The sequence below is a fragment of the Mytilus californianus genome, unplaced genomic scaffold, assembly GCF_021869535.1.
Source record: "Mytilus californianus isolate M0D057914Y unplaced genomic scaffold, xbMytCali1.0.p SCAF_5, whole genome shotgun sequence".
In the NCBI taxonomy this organism is placed as follows: Eukaryota; Metazoa; Mollusca; class Bivalvia; order Mytilida; family Mytilidae; genus Mytilus; species Mytilus californianus.
Genome location: NW_026262701.1, coordinates 96,004,562 through 96,027,174, shown reverse-complemented (window position 1 = coordinate 96,027,174; position 22,613 = coordinate 96,004,562). Strand labels below are relative to the sequence as shown.

General features: G+C 32.6%; 1 protein-coding gene across 1 annotated transcript in view; it reads right to left on the bottom strand.

The window, feature by feature from the left end:
- Positions 1-317: 317 nt before the first annotated feature.
- The window catches only part of LOC127702819 (carcinoembryonic antigen-related cell adhesion molecule 1-like), a 146,138-nt gene continuing 123,842 nt past the window's right edge, over positions 318-22,613 (bottom strand). The window contains exons 11-13 of the mRNA XM_052207119.1: positions 15,316-15,340; positions 10,959-11,031; positions 318-435 (exon numbers count right to left, since the gene is read on the bottom strand). Of these exons, the coding sequence (XP_052063079.1) occupies positions 10,965-11,031; positions 15,316-15,340 (92 nt within the window). The 3' untranslated portion in view covers positions 318-435; positions 10,959-10,964. The remainder of the gene's footprint in view (positions 436-10,958; positions 11,032-15,315; positions 15,341-22,613) is intronic.

Below are 22,613 nucleotides of genomic sequence, written 5' to 3'. Positions count from 1 at the left end.
AATGGTGGATTAAATCTGGGTTTATAGCTAGTTAAACCTCTCACATGAATGACAGTTGCATAAATTTCCATTATATTGACAATGATATGTGAACAAAACAAATAGACATAATAGGTAAGTTGTCAAACATTGTGGTACAGCAGTCAACATTGAGATATAATCTTAATCCCTTAAAAGCAAACAACTATGTCAAAAAAGAAATACGAAATGGCAAAAAAACACTCTACAGACAAAGCACACAGGCAAACACAAAGGACAAAAAGACAAAAAAATGACCATAGAACACAATGACAAGCAAGTCCACCATGTTTCTTGATGATTGGAAGTTGAATTGAAAACCTTATAGATTGATTTTCAAACTATGACATTCTCATTTAAGTCCGAACACATTTTCAAATGGTAAACAATCCATGGCTTGTATTTGATGTTCATGCCCTGAAAAAGTAATGTTCAAATATCATTTTTAACTAGTACATTGTAAATATAGAATATAATACATCATGAATATTAAAGAATTATTCACACTGGATATGTTAACAAATATAAAGCAGAGACATACCATTTGAAATAATTATGTTTCGTTAATCAAGCACATAAACGCATTAATATAATTGTATAAAATATCGTTTAACATCGGCATTCATGATTTGTTGTAGTATTTGTTTGTTTGTTTAATTTGTTGTTTTTGTTTGTTGTGTTTTGTTTTGTTTTGTGTGGTTGTTTGTATTTCCTTTTTTTTTTTTTTTTTGCTTTTGGGTGCCTTCTGTTTTTGTTTTCTTTTTTTAAAGCACCAAAACATCGACTATGTGTTATACTGCAGATTGATTTCATTCGCTATGAGTTGTACTGTTGAAATTCGTTCAAAGCTTAAAATATTTGTGGAAATCCAGCGTTCTGCTGAGGGTCGCTTTATTATCAAATAGGGTTTTTATTCTTATCGGAATATGTTTTTTAAATTTTATTTTCCGCATACTTTGTAATATTAAGGAGAAAGCTGCAACAAAAGACGAGAAACAAAGAACTTTTTGCAGAAAAACTAGAAATCATAATCAATCAGGATCAGAATTGAACGCACCTGATTAGTGCGGGCATCAAACTCACAACCATAAATTATTGAGAAACATATAGTCTTTCAATAAAAAAAAGTGACAAAGTTTTTTATGTCGTTCGTCTTTAGTGATCACTGACATGTCAGCACTAAGCTTATTATTTCGAAGCCTATTCGTACCAAAGGTATTTTCGACTCCGATCTCAACTGTCAAGTCCCATTTCAAATGTCGATTATATGTTTCAAGTACTCTAGTTTTACCTTACAATAAAATTGAAACCGACGCCAACGTCGCTGAAAAGGCGCTAATCCAACAAACACGCTATCTAGAATAAACTAAAATAGCTATTAAACTTAATTGTCTGTATACTCATAAATGATAGATTGGATAACCGTTGTTGAATTATTGCAAGCTAGACTTGTTCCAGACAGCATATTTAAACTAGTGTTGTAACAGTGTTCGGAAATGAAGTATAAGTATAGTTATAAGTAAAAATTATATTATTTGTATTGATTTTTATCGCATTACGATTCTGTCGGTTAAAACAGACATTATTGACTTCACTTTCCTCGAAAATATAGAGAAACAATATCCATGTTCACCTGCATATTTATATACTCTCGTAAAGTGAAAATAATACTCATTTCTCTTCTTCGTTTCATAGAATATGACTTCACATACACTAAATGTTATGAATAAGATTTCACTGCACTGCAGACTTATTATTAAAGTGAATGTTTAGCATCTACACAAAAAGTAGTGCACAATCATTTGCAGTAATTTTATCGGATCGGAAGAGAAGAAAATTAAAAACCAATTGTTCAGACAATTGAAGGTTTTTCCACATAAGATTAGACTAAGTGTTTTTGATCTTAAATAAACAAGGTAAAAATAAACACTATTGGTATAAACTAAACACCAATTCCAAAGTATATGGTTTCTATTTACTTGCACTTGAAGTAAGGGAGATTATAAGCTACTTGCGGTCTAGAAAATTTCACTTCCAATGTCATTTAAAAGGATATGTTGTACTAATTTTTTTTAGATAAATGATTGCTAAAGCCTTTTTGTCAAATAAGATATATGATTAGCTAATTCTGGTTAAGAACATGTCACTTCCGGTTTCATTTGAAAGATTATTTTACGGTGAATCTAAAATATATGGTTTTAATGTACTTTCACTTCTAGTAGGGAAATAATAAGCTTCTACCGGTTTACAGTGCCAAAATGTAGCTTACTTTACATGTTTTCTATGTACTTTTCCTTAAAATAAGGAAGATAATTAGCAACTTCTGTTAACAATAGGTAATGTCTGGTGTCATTTTATAAGTAACTGTATGCTGATTCCAAAAAATGCTTAGTATATAAGCCCTTTTTCCTTGAGTCAGAGCAAAAATAGCTACTTCCGTTTTGCACAAGGTCATTCCGGTTGACATTTTTTAAAGGTAATGAGTCACCGAATCCTTTGCATAAGACCCGATAGGTTTATAATGAAACACTATGAAGTTATTATCAATAAGCCTTAAATTTTACCATATCAGGAGCTATAACTTTTGTAAGATGTCATCAGACAGCTTTGAACCAAATGAATCAATTTCTTTCTTTTAACAACCCAACCATTTTGCATAAGTTCTTTTGTACCTAGCTTCATTATTTTGAGAGGAAATGAACGCACAAATAAAGCAACAATTAGAATATGACCTTGACCTTTGACGTTGACCTCATTTTCAAAGTTATGACTGAATGATCTCAAATCAAAAGACCGTAGGTATTTACGGCGTACGGTTTATGCTGACACACTGATAACTTAATGGGTAGATACATGTAACTCCTGTAAAATGTCACCGGATTGCATCGCTCTAAAATTACCAAAGCTTCAAGAAGATATAACACACAATTTAGAAAAAGAGTTTGATCGATGTCTTTTTTTTTGTGTTACGAAGGAGATGCACGCACAAGATAAACAGTTTTTAGGGAGATTACTCATACAGACAAAATTGTTCGACTTAAATTTAAAAGCGCTAAACCTGTAAGATACAATATAAGAAATATCTAAGTGACATATTGCGAAACAATAATTTTGCACAGGAACACAATATGGCGGAAGAAAAAAAATAATAATTAAAAAACAATTGTTCAGAGAGAACAATTGAAAGTCTTTTCACATCAATTTTCTAAGTTATTGATACGAAACTACTTCCATTTACTCAAATGTACTTTTGACTTTCAATGACAGGTTTGTGCATACTGATTAAAACACATAGGTTTTCTATATACTTTTGTCTGAGATACCATAAGGTAGATAATTTGCTTTATTCCGGTTTTGAAAATGTCACTTCTGTTCTTATATGATAGCTTTATTCACAGAGATTCAAAAAATATATTGTTTCTATATACCTTTGCCTATTATAATCAGCTACTTCCGGTTTATTGAAGATGATATCAAGTCTCAAATGATAGGTTTTTATATGCCTATTTAATAGTATATGGTTTCTATGTACTTTTCCATGAAAAAAGTGCAAAAATGACTACTTTCGGTTTACTCAAGGTCACTTCCGGTGGACATTTTTTCAAGGTCATATGTCACCCAAAATTATGCAAAACACCCTATGGCTTTCTTAAACCAAGTTGACGTAATAATCTATAAACTTTAACTTAAAACATTTTAGGGGCAATAACTCCTATAAGATGTCATTAGATTATTTTAAACCATATGTATCATATCTTCGTCACAAAACAGCAAACATTTTGCACTAGTTCTTTTATATATATCTTTAAAAGTGTCAGAGAAAATGCAACAGCAAGCAAAATTCAAAATTGAGAACATGACTTTAACCTCATTTTCTAAGTTAGGATCCAAGGACCTCAAATTAAAAGACTCTAGATTTATACGGATATCGGTTTATGTGTTACTCCTAGATTTGACGGAAGAGAAAATAAATTTAAAAAAAAATAATTATAAACCAAATGTTCAGTGAACAATTGAAGGTCTTTCCAAATAACATTTCTAAATAATTGATAAGAAGCTTCTTCCGGTTTTTTCAAAGTTGCTATTGGCGTCCAAATCATAGATTTCTTCATACTGATTAAAAAATATATGGTTTCTATATACTTAAATGTGGAAGATAATTTGCTACTTCCGGTTAAGAAAATGTCAGTTCTAGTCTCATATGATAGCTTTATTTGCAATGGTTCCATATATATATGGTTTTATGTACTTTTTGTTTAAACAAAGGTGATGATTTGCTACTTCTTGCTTAAGAAAATATCATTTTCGGTTTCATTAAAACCATATATTCCACTAATTTCGAAAATATATGTTTTTTTATTTTTTTTTTCAAATAAGGGAGACAATAAGCTACTTCCAGAAGGTGACTTCTGGTGTGAATAAAATTTTAGTGTATGCTGATTCTAAAATAATATAGTTTCTATGTATTTTTCCCTTGAATTAGTCCAAAAATTAAAACTTCCCGTTTGTACAAGGTCACTCCCGGTTAATATTTTTCTTTCAAGGTCATTTGTCACCCAACCCTTTGCAAAAGACACTATCGCTTTATCATTTACCAGAATGAAGTTATATTCGATCTACCTTAAATTCAACATGTGAGGGGCAATAACTCCTATAAGATATAGTCAGATCGCCTCGGACTAAATGTACCATTTATTTGTCTCAACAACCAAATCATTTAGCATCAGTTGTTTTATATGTAGCTTGTATAGTATAAGATAAGATGCACACACAAGCAAAGGGCAAAATTTAGAAAATGACATTGACCTTTGACCTTGACATCATTTTCTTGTTGGTGTACTAAGTACCTCAAATCAAGATACCCTAGGTCTTTATTACTCACAGTTCATGAGTTACATTCATATATCACTTATGTCAAATACGAAAGGGGCAATAACTCTCATATGGAACTCAGTCTTGCCTCTGTTAAAACTAACTAAAGCATCCTGAGGTTTAATGAGCAATTTGGAAAAATAAATTTGTCGATTTCTTAGCGAAGAAGATATACACACACAAGAACAACAGTGTTATCGAAAAATAACTCTTACAAAGAAATAAGTTCAGTTTAACAGCAATTATGAAGGCGACATGTTGCGAAACAAAATTTACACGAAAGAAACAAATTTGGCGAAATGATAATGAAAAACCAATTGTTCAGAGAACAATTGAAGGTCTTTCCAGATCAAATTTTCTAGATGATTTATAAGAAGCTACTTCCGGCTAACCCAAAGTTTCTTTTGGCGGCCTATTATCATGATTATAGTTTTCTTTACTGATTCAATACATATATTGTTTATAAATACTTTTGTCTGAAATATGGGAGATAATTTGCTACATCTGGTTAAGAAAAAGTAATTTCTTGTTTCATATGCTGATTCCAAAAATACATGGTTTATATGTACTTATCCCTGTATAAAAGAGATAATGAGCTTGTTTTTTTTATCGTTATTAAAAACAGACAATGAGCTTCTTCCGGTTTATCAAAGGTCTCTTCCGGTCTGAAATGATAGTTTGAAGTATGCCTATTTGAAAAATATATGGTTTTATATGTACTTTTCAATGAAATTAGTGCAAAAATTGATACTTCCGATAACCTTAATGTCACTTCTGGTTGATATTTGTTGAAGGTAATATGTTACCCACTATTTTGCAAGAGACCCTATTGCTTTATCATATTGTTAGTTGAGGTAATAATTAATTTACCTTAAACTAAAATATTTCAGGGGCAATAACTCCTATAAGATGTCATTGAATTGTTTCAGACCAAATATATCATATCTTCATCAACATGAGGCAAATATATCTTTAAAATTGTCAGAAGAGATCATAAAACAGCAAAAAGTCAAAATTGAGAACATGACTTTGACCTTTGACCTTGACTTCAAATTCATTTTTAATTGACTTTAAATTCATTTTTATGTACCAAGGACCTCAATTACCCTATTTTGAATTCGCAATGATTGTTAGATATCATATGCAAAATATATAAGCGACAGCTTGCAAAACAAAAATTACAAGAAACAAATTTGGCAGAAGAAGAAAAAAAATCAAAAACCAATTGTTCAGAGATCAAATGAAGGTCTTTCCCCATGAATTTTCTAAGTAATTTAGAAGAAGTAACTTCCGGTTGAATGATAGGTTAAAAAATATATGGTTTCTTTATACTTTTGTCTGACATAAGGAAGATAATTTGCTACTTCCGGTTAAGAAAATGTCACTTCTGGTCACATATGATAGCTTAATTTACAGATTCCAAAAATATACGGCTTATATATACTTTTGCCTAAAAAAGTGAGATAAATTGCAACTGCCGGTTTAACAATTGTCATTTCCGGTCTCATATGATAAGATAGCTGTATTTACACTATTCCAAAAGTATATGGTTTCTCTATACTTACTTTAAGTTTGGAGCATTTTGATAATTTTGACATTTTTGCTGTTTTCATAATTAAGGCGGCCGTTTTGGAATTTCCAAAGTCAATTGGCACATCTAAATATGGCACCCAATATTTGTCTGAAGTTTAGTTAACTTTTGAGCATATTGATTTTTTGGACATTTTCCATGTTTTCATGGAAACGGTGGCCATCTTGGAAATGCAATATCGATTGGAAATCTGAACGTGCTGGTTAACATTATGGTATAGTTCCATTAACATTGGTTCATACAATACCGAGATATAAGCTTCACAAAAAAAATGGGAGATAAATTATAGAAATAAGATAAAAAAAAGAAACGTAAAAGAACAATATGTCACCTCAACTCCGTTGAGGGTACCATGGTGATATTAATCAGAACAAATACAATAAGTCTTTCCACAGAAAAGTGAAAAGACCCAATAATTATATAATAATAATAATTAAAGAAGGTCTTTCCATCCGAAACGATATATTTTGACATGCAAATATATAAATCTGGTTTGAGATGTCATTTCCAGTGTCACATGATAGCTTACTGAACGCTGATTCCAAAAATATATGGTTATATACACATTTGTTTGAAATAAGGGAGATAATGTTTTATTTCCGGTTTGAAAAAAAAATGTCACTTTCGGTATTATATCATGTATATGATAGTTTACATGACATTTGATTCAAAATAATATATGGTTCTTTATACCTTGACATTAAATACAAACACAACAAAAAGCTACATCCGGTTTGCAAAAGGTCACATACGGTTGACTCTTTCGATGTCATATTGCTTTTAAATTAATGCAAAACATCCCATGGATTTATCATGTAAAATATGAAATTGAAGCAAAGGTCAAAATCTAGAACGTCAAATTTACCTTTGATCTTGACCTCATTTTCATGGTCATCAAGCAAGGATCTTATATCAAAAGACCTTAGGTCTCTACTATGTATTGTCAATATTGATATTGTATTGGTAGTGTGTCATAGATCAAATTATTCGTTCAGTGTATGTTTTCTTGTTTTTGTTAATATGTATTTTTGATGAAGTTAAGCCATTTCAATTGATATTTTATAGTGTGTCTTATAATGCTGCACTACTGTTTCAGAAAAGGGTGTTGCATTGGCACTCATACCACATCTTCTAATTTCTAATTAATGAGTTATAATACTATTCAACTAACTTTTTAACATTTCAGGGGAGAAAACTCCCAGTAAATCTAACAGCAACGATTTGAAGAAAACAAATTCTTATTAGGACATATCACAGCTAACAATTTAGAGAAAATATTTTCTCAATATATAGTAGTACATTTGCTTAGAAAAAACATGCATAAGCAAAACCAAAAAATTAAATATGACCTTGAACTTTAACCCTGACCTAGTTTTTTTTAAGTTGGACCCAGGACCTTAAATCAAAAGACCCCGGGTTTCTTTAACTTATCGTTTATTAGTTTCTTTTATTACATTTCGCCTATGTCGAATACATAAAAGAAAATAAATTCATATGGAATCTTCAGATCTCTTTGGTCAAACTTATTCTAGAGATCCTGAGGATATAACGAGCAAATAGGTGAAATAATTTTGTCGTTATATTTTACGGTTACGGAGGAGTAGCAAACAAAAGAAAAACAGTGTTCAGGGAAATAACTCTTACAAAGACATTTGTTTCTTTTCACGTGTCAGATTTTAAAAACGAATTAAATGTTCGATATCAGATATCCAAAATGTAAGCGACATCTTGCAAAACAAGCAAACAGCGCAAGAAAAAATTTGATGGAAGAAAAAACTATAATCAGAACAAAATCACTAGGTCTTTTACGGAAAAGTGGAAAGACCAAATAATCGGATCAAAATCAAACGGTCTCTCGTCAGAAAAGAGGATAGACTTAAATAACCAAAACCTATTGTTTAGAGAACAAGTGAAGGTCTTTCCACATTAATTTTAAATGATTGATAAGAAACTACTTGCGGTTTACTCAAAGTTACTATTGGCGTCGAATCATAAGTTTCTTCAAACTGATTCAATGAACATATATTGTCTCTTTATAATTTTGTCTGAAATAAGGGAGTTATTTTGCTACATATGGTTTAGAAAATGACACTTTCGGTCTCATTCGATAGTTTTATTCGCACTGATTCAAAAATATATCCTTCCGCAACTGGCACAGAATCTGGTTCAGAATCCCGTTTTATGCTTAAGAAACGTGATGGAAGAACTCGTCTGCCGGATCATGAACAAACGTATTGCTTCCTCGTGTGAAAAATCAGTAGATATTTCGTTGAAAGAAGTGTCATGATCTGGGCGGCTATCTCTAATGACCGTAAAACGGAGTTTGTACATGTTCCGGGTAGTTGAACGGCTCAAAGGTACAGAGACAAAATTCCCCTACCTCACCTTATGCCTGTTATCGACTGACAGAGGGAGTTATTCCAGCAGGACAATGCTAGGTCTCACACAGCGAGTTTAACACTGGACTACCGTGAGCTGAATCATCAATGTGCTACCTTGGCCTTCCAAATCACCGGGCTTGAATCCTATAGAGAATCTATGGGTCCAACTGGATACACGTTTGCGGCAGCGTCAACCCCCTCAGACTCTTGATTAGACCAAGCCAAACATTGCAGCGGGAATGGCGAGAAATTCCACGCAACACCATTAGAACATTGATAGCAGACATGCATACATGCAGTCTTAGCAGCGAGAGGTGGTCATACACGGTATTAACTTAAATGGCAGCGGTAGTAATTCTAATTGTGAGAAATTGACTTTTAATTATCAATCCCCAAGGAATTGACTGTCCTCTTATCAATCAAACACGTTCTGAGTGAATATCTGTATCAGTATTGTACAGTTCATGTATTGAAATTCTTAAAAATTCATTATGCGTTTCTTTTTTGGCAGTGTATACATATTTTATTACAGAAGTTTTTAACACAGATTTGTATTTTAAACTATTAGCAGACATTTTATTGTAAAATTTCACTGATATTTACGGAGCACGAAAGCCTTATTTTTAAAGGTAGATAACTCTTATAAGATTTTAACGGATTGCTTCGATCCAAATCAGCCAAAAATTCCTGAGAATTTAACGAACAAAAAAGAAAACCTTTTTTGTGGTTACGGAGGAGATACACTAACAAGAAAAACAGAGTGTGTGGAGAAAACTCTTATAATTAAAAAAAGCTATGGCTAAACATGCTAAATAAGATGAGTTTTAAAAGTGCAATTACTGTTCGATATGATATCCAACATATCTAAGCCACATCTTGCTAAACAACTTTATACAGCAAGAAAATGGTTTGGCAGAAGAAAAAAAAAATCATCAGAACAAAATCAAAGGGTCTTTCAGAGGAGATACACAAACAAGAAAAAAGTTTGGGCAGAAAACTTTTACAATTAAAACGTCTATTGCTAACAAAGATGAGTTTTTTAAGTGCAATTACTGTTTGATATGATGTCGAAAATATTTAAGCCTCATCTTGCGAAACGATTTTATACCACAAGAAAATGGTTTGGCGGAAAAAGAAAAAACGAAATTATCAGAACAAAATCAAAGAGTCTTTCCACAGAAAAGTGAAAAGACCTAATAATCAGAACAAAATCAAAAGAATAACAAATCGGACAGCTAAACATTCGAAATTGTGTCCTTTACTTTGACATCAGATAATTCTCGTCTTAATTAATAGGTTATATACTATAAATCTGTTTACTCTTTTTCAGTTGCAAAACTAATAGTAATAGCATAATTTCATACCTAGTACTCCACATAATTTTCAGACAGAAAAAAAAAAAAAAAACAACAAACAAACAGAAAACACGACAGTCGAAACATCGAATCCTCCTTCCCCGACAAAACAACGAACAAACTAAAACCCTATAGTAGTAAACATTTGAATACTTCTTTTCGATCAAATAATCCTGTTATCAAACCGAGTTCTGCTATTTTACATGTACATATAATTTGAGTATCATCTAAGGTTGATGTTATCGATGAATGTTCATGCAACAACTATAAGGTTCAGAGTGTAAAAACGAATGGTAATAGCATTACCCATACACACGATATATGTATTTTGAATAATTATCACAAGGTATCCTTAAGACCAAATGTTTTAAAAGCTAGAAATGTAAAATCATGGAGAGCATAACAATCCAACGGGACAAAAAAATTATTATATCTGCTAGTTGATTATCACTACAATTACATTGTTAAGAGATTAAACATAACAAACCCACTGTATCATTTTAATATTGGCTTTACCAAAGCACCTAGAAATAAATAAAGCTTCTGATACCTCTTGGAATTGAAAGTCAACCAACAGCAGTATGAACCAAGCAGTTGATAATAAAGTTAAGGACAGATTTTTGTCCGGCCCACATGTGTTTCTTGAAGTCATCAAATATGATCAATGCCAACAATTTGGAAAGCAACTAAAACTTTTGTAAGGCTTGACTACTGAAGAAATTTACACAATTATGTTCTCACCTGACTTTATTTGATCAAGTTATCATACGAATTTGCGTCAAATATTCTTCCACATTCCTCATATGTATTGATACTGTAAGAAAATAAAATTCTGATAACATATATATTTCATATTATTCCTTCACGAGAGAGAATAAGAATCAACAACACAAACATCAAATTCCAAGCTTAATTGATGTACATGCTATTGACAGAAATTTTATCAAGACACACTACAAATACAATTTCAATGTTTATGCTTGAAAGTTCAAAAAGTCAACATGTCAATTATACATGTATAACATTAAACTATTATCCACCTCCCAATATTATCATAAATCATTACATTTATAGCTTCCGTTTATGAAAATCTTGAAGAGATTCTCTCTTACATAGGTTGTTGCACTACCTTATGTCTAAATGTATAATGCTATGTCGGTGTGTTGTGGAATCTAAATGAATACGTTGTGATTGCAAAATACGTTTAATCGTCGTGATAACTCTATGAAATCTATACCATGAAGTCATTCACTACAGCGTTATGACTACAACATTACCAAAGTCCAATGTTAGTAATTCGCGTATTTTACGACATTCTGGGGGCCGACAAAAGTGAAATATGTAATGAAAAATCAAAATGTTTCAGTTCACAATAAAAATAAAAGAAATTTAGAAATAATGTCCATCTCAAATAAAATACTTTAATAATTTAACCTTAAATGATCACAATTAAAGTTTATTTCTTAATCAATTCATGAATGTTTCTTCTGGCACACACGGCAGCTTCATGAAACGCTAATCTGTTTTGTATGTTACTAGTTCCTGGCTGTTGATTATCACTTGCGTCTCTGTGGTGAATATTGTCACATATCTCCAAGGGATATAATTTAACGATCGGTCGAGAAAAGCACCCTGATTTTGTTATCACTTCGGCTGCTCTAGTAAGTCCATCATTTCCAGTTATTAAAGAATCAACAACTCCGATAGTCCATTTGTTTCTTGGATACTTGTCTTCATGGATTTCTTCGTCGTCTCCCACTTTGACTTTCTGTTCGTAATCTACTGTTCGAGTGTGCTATGCACGTATTACAAAGGTTTGTAGTTCTACGCGTTTAGAGATGTCGTTTCTGTATTTTCGTTGATTTCTTGTCGCGGGTACGGTGTAGTGGTAAACCTCCTACCATATAGCAGGTGCGATGGCTTCAAAAGGTTCTTTATCTTCGATATCGTTAAACACATACGCTTAAGCCGATCGTTCCAAACTTTCCCTAAGCACATTTTTGTTAATCCTATTAAACGCAACCACCAATCGCCGTACTAGGAAGCTTGTTTTGGTATGCATTTCCAAATCGTACCATAGACAGATAACGCATCATGCAAGTATGCATATTTAGTTAATTCCTCTAAAGTCTCTGATGCGGTCAAGTTTGTCGACGCATTATCAGGTATCATCACTCTCGGCAAACGCTGGTAAAAAGGATATTTCTTTAAGATCTGTGACGACCTCTAAATGCACTGCTCGCGTTGTATTCTCGCTACTTCCTTTAGTAACGAGTCTTGTTTGAAGGCAAATCTATTTTCTTGTTCACTGATTATTTCACTGTATTTTTGTAGCAAATGTGGCTTCCGTTTTAGGCGTCTAATTATATTCTTGGTCCTACCCTTTATTTGAAGGGAACTCTGGATGATTAAGTTTGCATGGCAACTTTGCTGTTTTTTTCCGTTATTGTAGTCAATAGCTGTGTTATGGTATGTCTGTAAATAGTTGTTGTTCTCCTTGTTTTCACATGTATTAAGTCCTTGTTTAGCTTTTCAATCTCTGTCTACTCCAATAAATGGGATGAAATGACGATTAAATGAAAAGTAGATGTTTAAGGCTGGCTGATGTTTCTATTGATTGGTCCGGATAACTAACATCCGATATTTGACTGTACAGCGGTGGGTCCTTTTCCTGGTCCTCGATACTTTCCCAGTAGTAATTCGCGCCTATAAGTAGACCGATCTCAAAACGTTCTCCACTGTGTATAGAATGTGCAAGTTTAAGTCCTCTCAAGTGTTGCAAGCTCCTTGTAGTATTCGAAATCTTGATCTGAAAAATAACGGCAATCTGTGGGACAATGAGTGTGTCAATACACACCTTTCTCCTGTGTCGGTCTGTAGTTGTATTGTTACAGTGTCTAATTTACGAACATTCCGAACGCAGAAGATAAATGCTGACTTTTTCCGTCGGTTTAATATCCTCTTTTTATCAGTTAATTTCTTAGTTATAAAAGAACTCTGTGCTCTCTCGTCAATTAAAATGTTATATTCTACTATTTGGTCGTTATATATAACTCGTGCAGTTGTTGTTTGAAGGAGAATATTGTGACATTGTTGTAATGCATACATTACACTAGTTTTGTCTTTAGTTTCAACCTATTTGATAGCTGTTTCGTACCTGTATTGACCTCTTTTCTTTACGTATGCTTGTTTGATGCATTCCGCTACATTTTTTACATCGTCTTGTAGACTTTCATGCGGCCACTGGGCATGACCATAAACAGTTGAAGCATAACTGTTGTTTTACAATTTGATTTCTGGTGTTTGAGTCTCTATCTTCGATGTACTCTGTCGGAAAGTGCTCACCTGAAAAAAAATACAAGTACGTTTGTTTACTTTCTTGCGTGTATCTGTTAATTTGCCTTTGTTTTGTGTTTTTGGTTGTGTACCAGAGAAAAATGCTGTGGTGTGGAATCTGTCTGATTACGTGACTCCTTGTCCTGCTTCAAAGAAGTCAATCTCTCTAGTTATCAATTTGCGTAGATTATTTAAGATCGAATTATCTTTCCCGTGTTTTTGTGCAATCGATTTCCTTATGCTAAGTGGTAATTTGTACAACACAACTTGTACCAAAAGCGATCCATACATATATGATATTACACCAAGTGACTCTAATCCTCTCACAAAGGATTCTAGTTTGTCTCCGTAGGACCTCAAGCTAAATACATTATTTGTCGGTGCGGGTAGGTTCATGAGTACTTTCATGTAAGCATGGATCAGTTTGCTAGGTTGTCCTTAACAGTCTCTAAGAAGATTGACTGCTGGTCCGTAGTTTCCATTAGTCAAAGCGAATCCCTCTACTGTTTGCGCGGCGCTTCACTCAAGTTGGGCTTTGAGATAATTACACTTTTAGATTGGTGTTAAAGTATTTTTCAAATATATAGAAGACTCGAAACAAACCCACAATGTCTGCTATTTGAGTATATCTCCATTAAAATAGGGCAAGTTTAACTTAGGAAGCCTATGGTAAATACTTTTCGGTCTCGGTTCTGACGGAGTTGACACATACTATTCTCTGACGGACGGGTATGTACTGCAGGGGGCGTGAATTGAATACTGTTCATTCATAAAGTCTATTGAACAAGTGTTCATATCAACTCTGACCTCGGGCGTGAAATTATATGTATTTGCGTGAGGTCTGCTTGTTGAAGGATCAACATTACCGTGGGACGTTTTAGTGTTTGATTCAAAGACTTGATAAATTTGCGAATGTGTCTAAGCTTGCAATCTAGTTCATGCATATACTCAGTTGAGTCGGTGATTTCCTGCTCCGGATTTTCCTCCGATGTTTCATCTAAGAGTTTGTTATTCAGGTCAATCAGCGTTTTCTTTTTCTGCGTGACGGCATTATCAAGAGCCTTCACTTATAAATTAGTTAACTTCTGTATTTGTGCTAAATTTTAACTCGTCAAATTTTACCAGTAACATCGTGACGGCTCCTTTGTGTCCAGCACGAACTGACTTCAGCTTTGAATCCATATCCAAAGGTTACGGTACCATTAAATTTTGCGGAATCTCAATAAAAACGTTGTGATTGCAAAATATGTTTAATCGTCGTGATGTCTCTATTAAATCTATACCATAACGTCATTCACTAGAGCGTTATGGCTACAACGTTACCATAGTTCAATGTAAGAACTTTGCGTATTTTCCGACACGGTGCTAATAAAATAACGGCTTTAATCTAGTGTTTTGTGAAACGAGTCATTTTCCAAAAGCTTACGAAATATACATGAAAATTCATTAACAATAACATATAACTATTTAAGTTTCCAAATTTATAAATGAAACTTTCAAGTTAGATTGTTCTTTCAAAATCTGTTTTTTTTTTACAAACTCTCTTGGATACGTTTGATTACGAAAACTGTGGGGATCAACATAATACATGGAAACAAACTTATTTTCTCAGATGATTATTTCGAGTATACCCCTTTCTAGTCAATTTCGTCATGCATGAAGGAGTATGTATTACTGTACATATTACATAATACACTGTTTTCAAATATTTGTTTGTATAGAATTGATAATATTCATATAAATCTGTATGAAGTATGCATACCCTTTCTCTTGGTGTTGTTTTTGTTCTGAAAAAAAAAGATATTTTAGACATACATGCTCCTGCATTTATTGTGCGTTCTATACCTAAATTTTGTTAGCATACTCAATGTTTTGAAGGGGAAAGTTAGAATCTAAAAATCAAATATAAAAGCAAAAACAATAAGTACATGAACATGACCAAAAACCAGGACTTTGAAAGTAGTTGTATCTTTCCTCTATTTCGTAGAAAAACATTTCTTTTGATTTTGTTCTGATTACAAGATATGTCCACCTTTCTTTGGAAAGGTCTTTTGATTTTGATCTGTTTATTGATTTTCCCCCACAAATGCTTTCAAAAGACGGTTTTGTTTCACAACATGTCGAGGAGATAATCGCTGTATGATATCGAACAGTTACTGCGCTTATGAAACTCACCCTATTCAACTTAAAACTTATCTATATGAAAGTTATTCCCCCGAATTCTGTTTTTCATGTTATCGTTTCATCTCAGAAACCTCAGACACCGTTTAAGATAATACTTTATTATTAATTTTTCCATATAATCGTAGGTTTCTGAGAACGATTTGTTCAATTTCGACGGAAGCGATCCGGACACATTTTATAGACCTATTTCCCTTTGTGTGTTTGATATAAAGGTTATGTCGGTGCAACTATTTGATCGTATTTCATACAAACGTAATCTTTGATATGAGATTCGTGATTCATAAGCAGGTAATTGACGTAAGTAAGGTCAATATCAAAGGTCAGATCAGTGTCATATGCTAAAATGTTTCCATTTTTGACAAAAAAATCCAAATTGCCATACATGTGAGTAATTCAACTTCTTGAACTTTTAAAGCAAAAATGTTCCATTTAATTCTGTATTTCTATCCTAAATTCATAAATTATGAATGGAAATATGTATGCATTTGTGAAGTCCGATAGGTATAGAATAAAGACTACTAATGCATCTCCTTTTTTTTTTTTTGGAGGGGGGTGAAACAAAGTTTTTCAGGGTTAAATAAAACAGTCGGAAATTGAAAAAAAGTGTGCTTCCTTGTGAACATTCTGAGCATTTAAGCATAAACTTACTTCAATGGATGATGACAGTAATACAGAATATTACATATGGTGAAGCATTCTCCTGTTTTCATTGGATATTACGATCACGTGTTTCAAATAATATTTCATGTATCTGAAGCCTTGTTTCTATTTTTAAGTATATTGTCGCTATTTTTCTAATGATACGTATATTGACGGTCAATATTAAAAATCTGTGACGTCACACATAATAATCATGGCGGAAGCGCCGCAGAGTACGAAAAGAAAATTTGAAAGTAAACTGAAATGAGTTCCATTTGAATTCTTATTTGTTCTAAACAGACAAAAAAATGTTGTGTTTTTGTTTACAATAAAACAAGTTAATCTTTTTTATTAATATTTTCAATAGCATGTTAAAAATCTTGCATAATAAAATTTAAAAAAAAAAAACACATTAAGAACATTGAAGTCCATTTTTCTAATACATTATTTACATATGTAATATATAAATTAAGGACTTTCACTCAGTCAATACGTTACATATGGACCTGTTAGATTATATTGACACTCGGACTTCGTCCTCGGTCAATATAATCTGAACAGGTCCATATATAAAGTATTGACCTCGTCAAAAGTCCATAATTGATAAATATTAATTTGTTTAAAAACGTTAGCCTTAACCTTAGCGCATGATCTGTTTAATAAATGACTATTCGAACAACTATAGGTCCATCTTTCAATAGGACATCTTTGATATGTAGAAATACGACAAAATTGTCTCGGGGTAACAATATTCAGTGCTATCTCCTTAGCCTTGAGCTACTAAATTAATTAACATGTTAAAGTTTTGAATTAAAAGTGATCAACTTTGACGTCATGTACATGACAACTATCCGCATTTAAAGAAGTACACGGTTGATCAAGTGTCAACGTGAAGGATAATTAAGGATATATGCCATGGGAATATATCTCTCGTATTAATCAATAACTATCTGGCATTTTAACGTGCGATATGAAAACATAAGTTAACACCTAATGACTAAAAAAACTATTTTTGATGTTGATAGTTAAAAAATATACCAATACTATTTAATCTAATATTTGATCCATCTAAAGAAAACGGATAATATAAGTTCACTTCGCTGATCATTTACTAAAATTAAAAGTAAAGATCACATTACAAATTTCAATCGACCAGTATTGACTAGGGAGGTAAATACTTGTAAATACCAGGGGAATTAAAACCAGCTAACTTTGAATACGAAACTTGTCCACACAGTATTTTGAGAACTAAATGCAGACACAATATAATTATATTTCTACTTCCTTTGAAATAGTTATTTGAAAAACTGCTTTTACATTTTTGTAATTACTTTTTTTCTTTCCTTTCATTACAACTTTTGATGTTGATGTAGATGCAACATGCGGAAATATTACTGTGTATTAAATGGGAAGTAGTGATAAGATTACCGATCATTTTCTTGAAGATAGCGGAGTCTCGATTGTTGGAACCTAAAATATTGGTGAGGGCCAGTTGAAATTCAAAATGATTAAAATGAAAATAATAAAAAAAAAATTAAAAAACAGGAATCGACACATTTACAATTACTATGTAGTTATAGTGCAGTAATTTTTGTGATTGTAATAGTTTTAGACTTCATCGTATGTCCTAGTCCGTCTACACAGCTGTCATTCGGTATATCGAGAAATATGATCGTAAGAGAATACCTAACGGTGGTGAAGCATTGATATCGGATCGTGGAAGATCTGGTATCGGATCGTGAATGTCATTAATTTCAATTCTACTTCAAAATCTATGAAAAATCTGTTGATTTTCAAAACGCAGAACAAATCCGAAAAAGAAAATAATGTCTGTCAACTTTCACAATATATTCTGTGCAATAAGATTAAGAAAATATGCAGTACTTTATGAGAAATCACAAAAGGCGCAACACAAGTCAATGGGATCCATTACAAAAAAACAAACAACTTTTGTACCTAAAATGATCACTTTCCAATATATCATGATATATTTGAAACTGAATCTTTGGTTTGTCAGATAGTACAGTAAAAAAAAATATTTATCGACTTGAAACCGTTCATTTTGTTTTTGAAAACATTGAATTTTGTTTAATTTTTCATCAAAATTGATCGTGAAAGACCGGGTAACAAATTATCTTGATCGTGAAAGACAAGACATGACCAGACGGACGCCGGACGTTTGCGCCTTTTTACCTGTAAGACTAATGGAAATTTGCGCTTTAAACACTATGTACAGTTGTGCTTTGAACTTTGATACACCTGTACAAAATTGATAGGACATTTGCGCTTTTTACCTATAACAGTTTACCTGTAATCTTTAGAAAGTTTACCAAAAGTCATGGAAAGATGTTCACATATTCTTCGATTTGTTCTTCCGAACAAACAACATAATACAAAAAATTATACGGGTAAAATAGACATATTATCAAAAATATAGTATACGTTTTTGGGTAAACGATAGTTCAGACAAAACTTATAAATATATGGATGGAACCCTTAAATTTTGACCGAAATTCTTCAATAAGCTATCTAATTAGTGGATTTAAAATTTGAAACTATATTCCCCTTTTTTTCGTTCTGTTGCATGAATAGTCCGACGAAATGTACTAGCATAGTTTATCCAAGCTTATATCAATTTGTGAAGACCGAAATTTATTTTTAAACCACCTGTTGTACCTGCTGACCTTTAAAAAGAGTCATGATTGTTATAATGAATTTACTCCCATCCACCCTCTTGGAGGGTGGTCGTTTTCATCTGACACAAGCATGATGGGGAAAGGTTAATGCTTTTAGCTGTATATAAATATATGAATGTTTTGTGTTGTTTTTATGTTATGGAGATTGACAAAGAGCAGATGTTCTTTTAAAAAAAAGCGCAAATGTCCTACCAAACAGCGCAAACGTCCCGCGCCGGACCCGACTTAATAATCAGAAAACAATATTTCTTTTACCAATTGAAATACCTGTTGAAGAGTCTAATTATTTTAATAAGAACAAACATTAATGCTTTCAATTTTTTTCACTTTTTTTGTTTCAACTCATTTCCTTAAAAGTAACTAAAATAACTAAACACGTGTCTAGATAAGTAGATTTACAAAATGAAAGGGCCTTCAGGAGCGTAAAATGTCGAAAAGTAAAAGTATATATGTATCGATAATGCATAGTGCATCCGCCCTGGAAATATATGCATGTGTTCGCTTTTTTTGTCTGTGTAAGGGCGTCGTTCGTGCGTACATAATATGACAATATTTGCTACTTTATTGTTTATGTCGTAGATGCACTGACAGAAGGGTACAAATATAACGTTTGTTTTACTTGATTGTTTGATAATTCTGTTCACAATAGCTATACGTCACTGTACGAAACTTAGTAGGGACATTACCAATCAACGTGCATGGTGCCCAGCTTGAACTGTAATTTAGCCGATTGAGTTCTATTTTCAAGTTAAATTTGTAGAAGAAATTAAAACTGATGAAAAACGGACTAAAAGACTGATAAATCGCAATAAGGCACCTAGTCGATGTGGTATTATAAGATAATTAGATACAGCAGCATTGAACATTATAGCTCTATTCACCAACAAAAGAGAACTGGAATGAGCCATGCAAATCTAGTATTTGCTATACTAATTTAAAATACAAACTATTATATTGTTGAATAATGATTTGAATGTGTTCGTAACATCAAATCTTTCACAATCCTTTTCACGATCTTCAAAAAGTGGTACGCGATCCTTCGCGATCCGAAAAATCATTTTTATGTAAATATTTCATTGTTTGCAAAATTGTGATTAAGCTAACACAAAGTAACTATAAGAATCATTTGAATCTTTAAACTGGAATGATATTTGACAAGAAAGTTGTTTAGTCGATCGAATGATGAAAACATCTTCTTTGTTTACATATTTTATGTCATTGAAATGTCGAGGAGCAATCTGTCTTTAGTAGTTTTAAAAAAAACGGTGTACTTTTAAACCTTGATTTTTCTCACAATCTGTTCATAATGTTGAACCATTTTGACAATTTTTTTTTTATTTTCCTGTAAATTTGTCCGTATAATTCATTAAATTAGATTAGTAATTGACCTTGCATATGTCTTCTCGATAATATTTCCTTTACGATCCTATATCAGAGCTTTCACGATCCAATTGCAATACTTGTCCACCGTTTGGTATTCTTTCACGATTATTTTTCTCGGTATACCGAATGACACCCGTAGTCTATCAGTATGTCAACAATTGGTACGATTAAACAACACATTTCGCGATCAAATTAAACTTTTTTTTCAGATACATTTTTCAGTGATTGGATTTGATCACAAAAAGCTTCTAAAGGCAGATATTTGGAGTGTGTCGGGCATTTTTGTTTTAATGTCTATGGCATGTATTATCTCTTTCTATGTCAATTTTGCCAAGAGACTTTAATCATTGATTCTGTACCAAAACAATATTCTATTTTGAGAATAATAGGTCTCTACACTACCCCTTCCCCCGATTTGCCTACTTTTCACATGTTTTAGGCAAGTCATGTGACTTTGTGAGATATACAACGTGACACTTGTTTTTATTACGTAGTAGTCCGCCTAAGAATCAGGCAGATACCAATTATTGTTAGGAACGTGAATTTGGTCAATCTGATGCATTATCTGTATATAAACAGTAATTCCCGACTACTTTCAGCTGACATAGTTAAAAAAAGGGGTATTTATTATAATTTGTCTATCTTAACATGTCAGATTGTGCCGTAATATCTTTGATAATGTACTATAAAAGAACTGAAATTGATATTTTTCATTGAAGAAATACTTTAAAAAAAAACAAATGCGAAACCCTATTATCTCAACAAATTAAGAAAAAATAGTGGTGTAATTGTTTTATAACAATCATTGTGTTTTTATTTTTATTAGAACACATAGTGTCCTTACACAAAGACTGGACATTGCTTTGAGATATATGTTAGAGTTATCTCTCATTACCCACAATGCAATATACTTCAATAATGGTAGCCCCTCTACAAAGTGTCGAATATGATCACTGCACCCTTCACATACAATTTAAGAAAATTAAAGAACTGCAAGAGGAATATTCAAGCTCATTTGTTGAAATATGGATTGAATTCAAATGAAACAGGAGATGCAAACGTGACATACGAGGGGGAATTTATTTTAAAAAGAGTGGGTTTGTTCACTGTTGAGAGTGACCTCAGTGTGTGTCCATACCATAAAGATTTTCTTAGAGAAATAGAAGAAAACTAGCGAAATTCATGAGGGAAAGGCCAAGCCTTATCACAGATTTACAACGGCCATGAGCAGCAGATGAATGTTAGCCGACTTTGGTGAACTTGTGCCCTTTTTGTCTGGTAAGTATTTTATTTTGTTTGTATTCCAATTCATTAACTGCATTGGCAAATATAAACATGTTTGTTCAGATCTGATACATTGAATTTGTTTGGGAACAAATCTTTAAACAGGTTCAACATGTTGACATTTTCATGGACACGTCTCTAACTGATAATGTATGTGTATTTTAAACCAAATGGCACATTTTTGTGTCAACAAATGCCCCTACATATGTACCTTCACATTCTCAATTTTTTTTTTCAACATATGCCCTACGTGTACATACACATTCTCAAAATCTGCCTTGATACCCCGTACCCCCCTCCATCCCCCCCCCCCCCTTTTCCACCAACAACCTTAACGCAATAAAGCATACAGTTTTGAATCATATGACCAAGGTTTTTTGTAGGTGAGGATCCAGTATTATGAAAGGGGGTCTAGCAAGCAAATGTTTTGATTGATACTTGTAAAATGTCTATGCATATATCATATATGAAGCTCCTTAAGGGAGAACCCCCCCCCCCCCCCCCCCCAACAAAAATGTGTCCTATCAACATGATTTTTGTCCCAATATTTAAGCTAAATCCACTGTGAAATTTATTTTCTTTGTATTTCATCCTATGCATTTAATTTTCTTTTACTTTTAAGGAATATACAGAAAATGTAATGGAGAATACTTGAAAGCATATATGTCTTGTACAGAAAAAAAAGGTAACATAGTTTTATTACATATAGATGGGTATTACTTCAAACCTTTTGGGTTTTCTTATAGTATCTACACTACCCAAGGGTTGTGATTCATTCTCCTACACATCAGGTGAGGTGGATCATAACCCTGGTCTATGTTACTACTTTGCTAAGGGAACCACCATTACAATTGTTGTTCACTACACTTCAGGT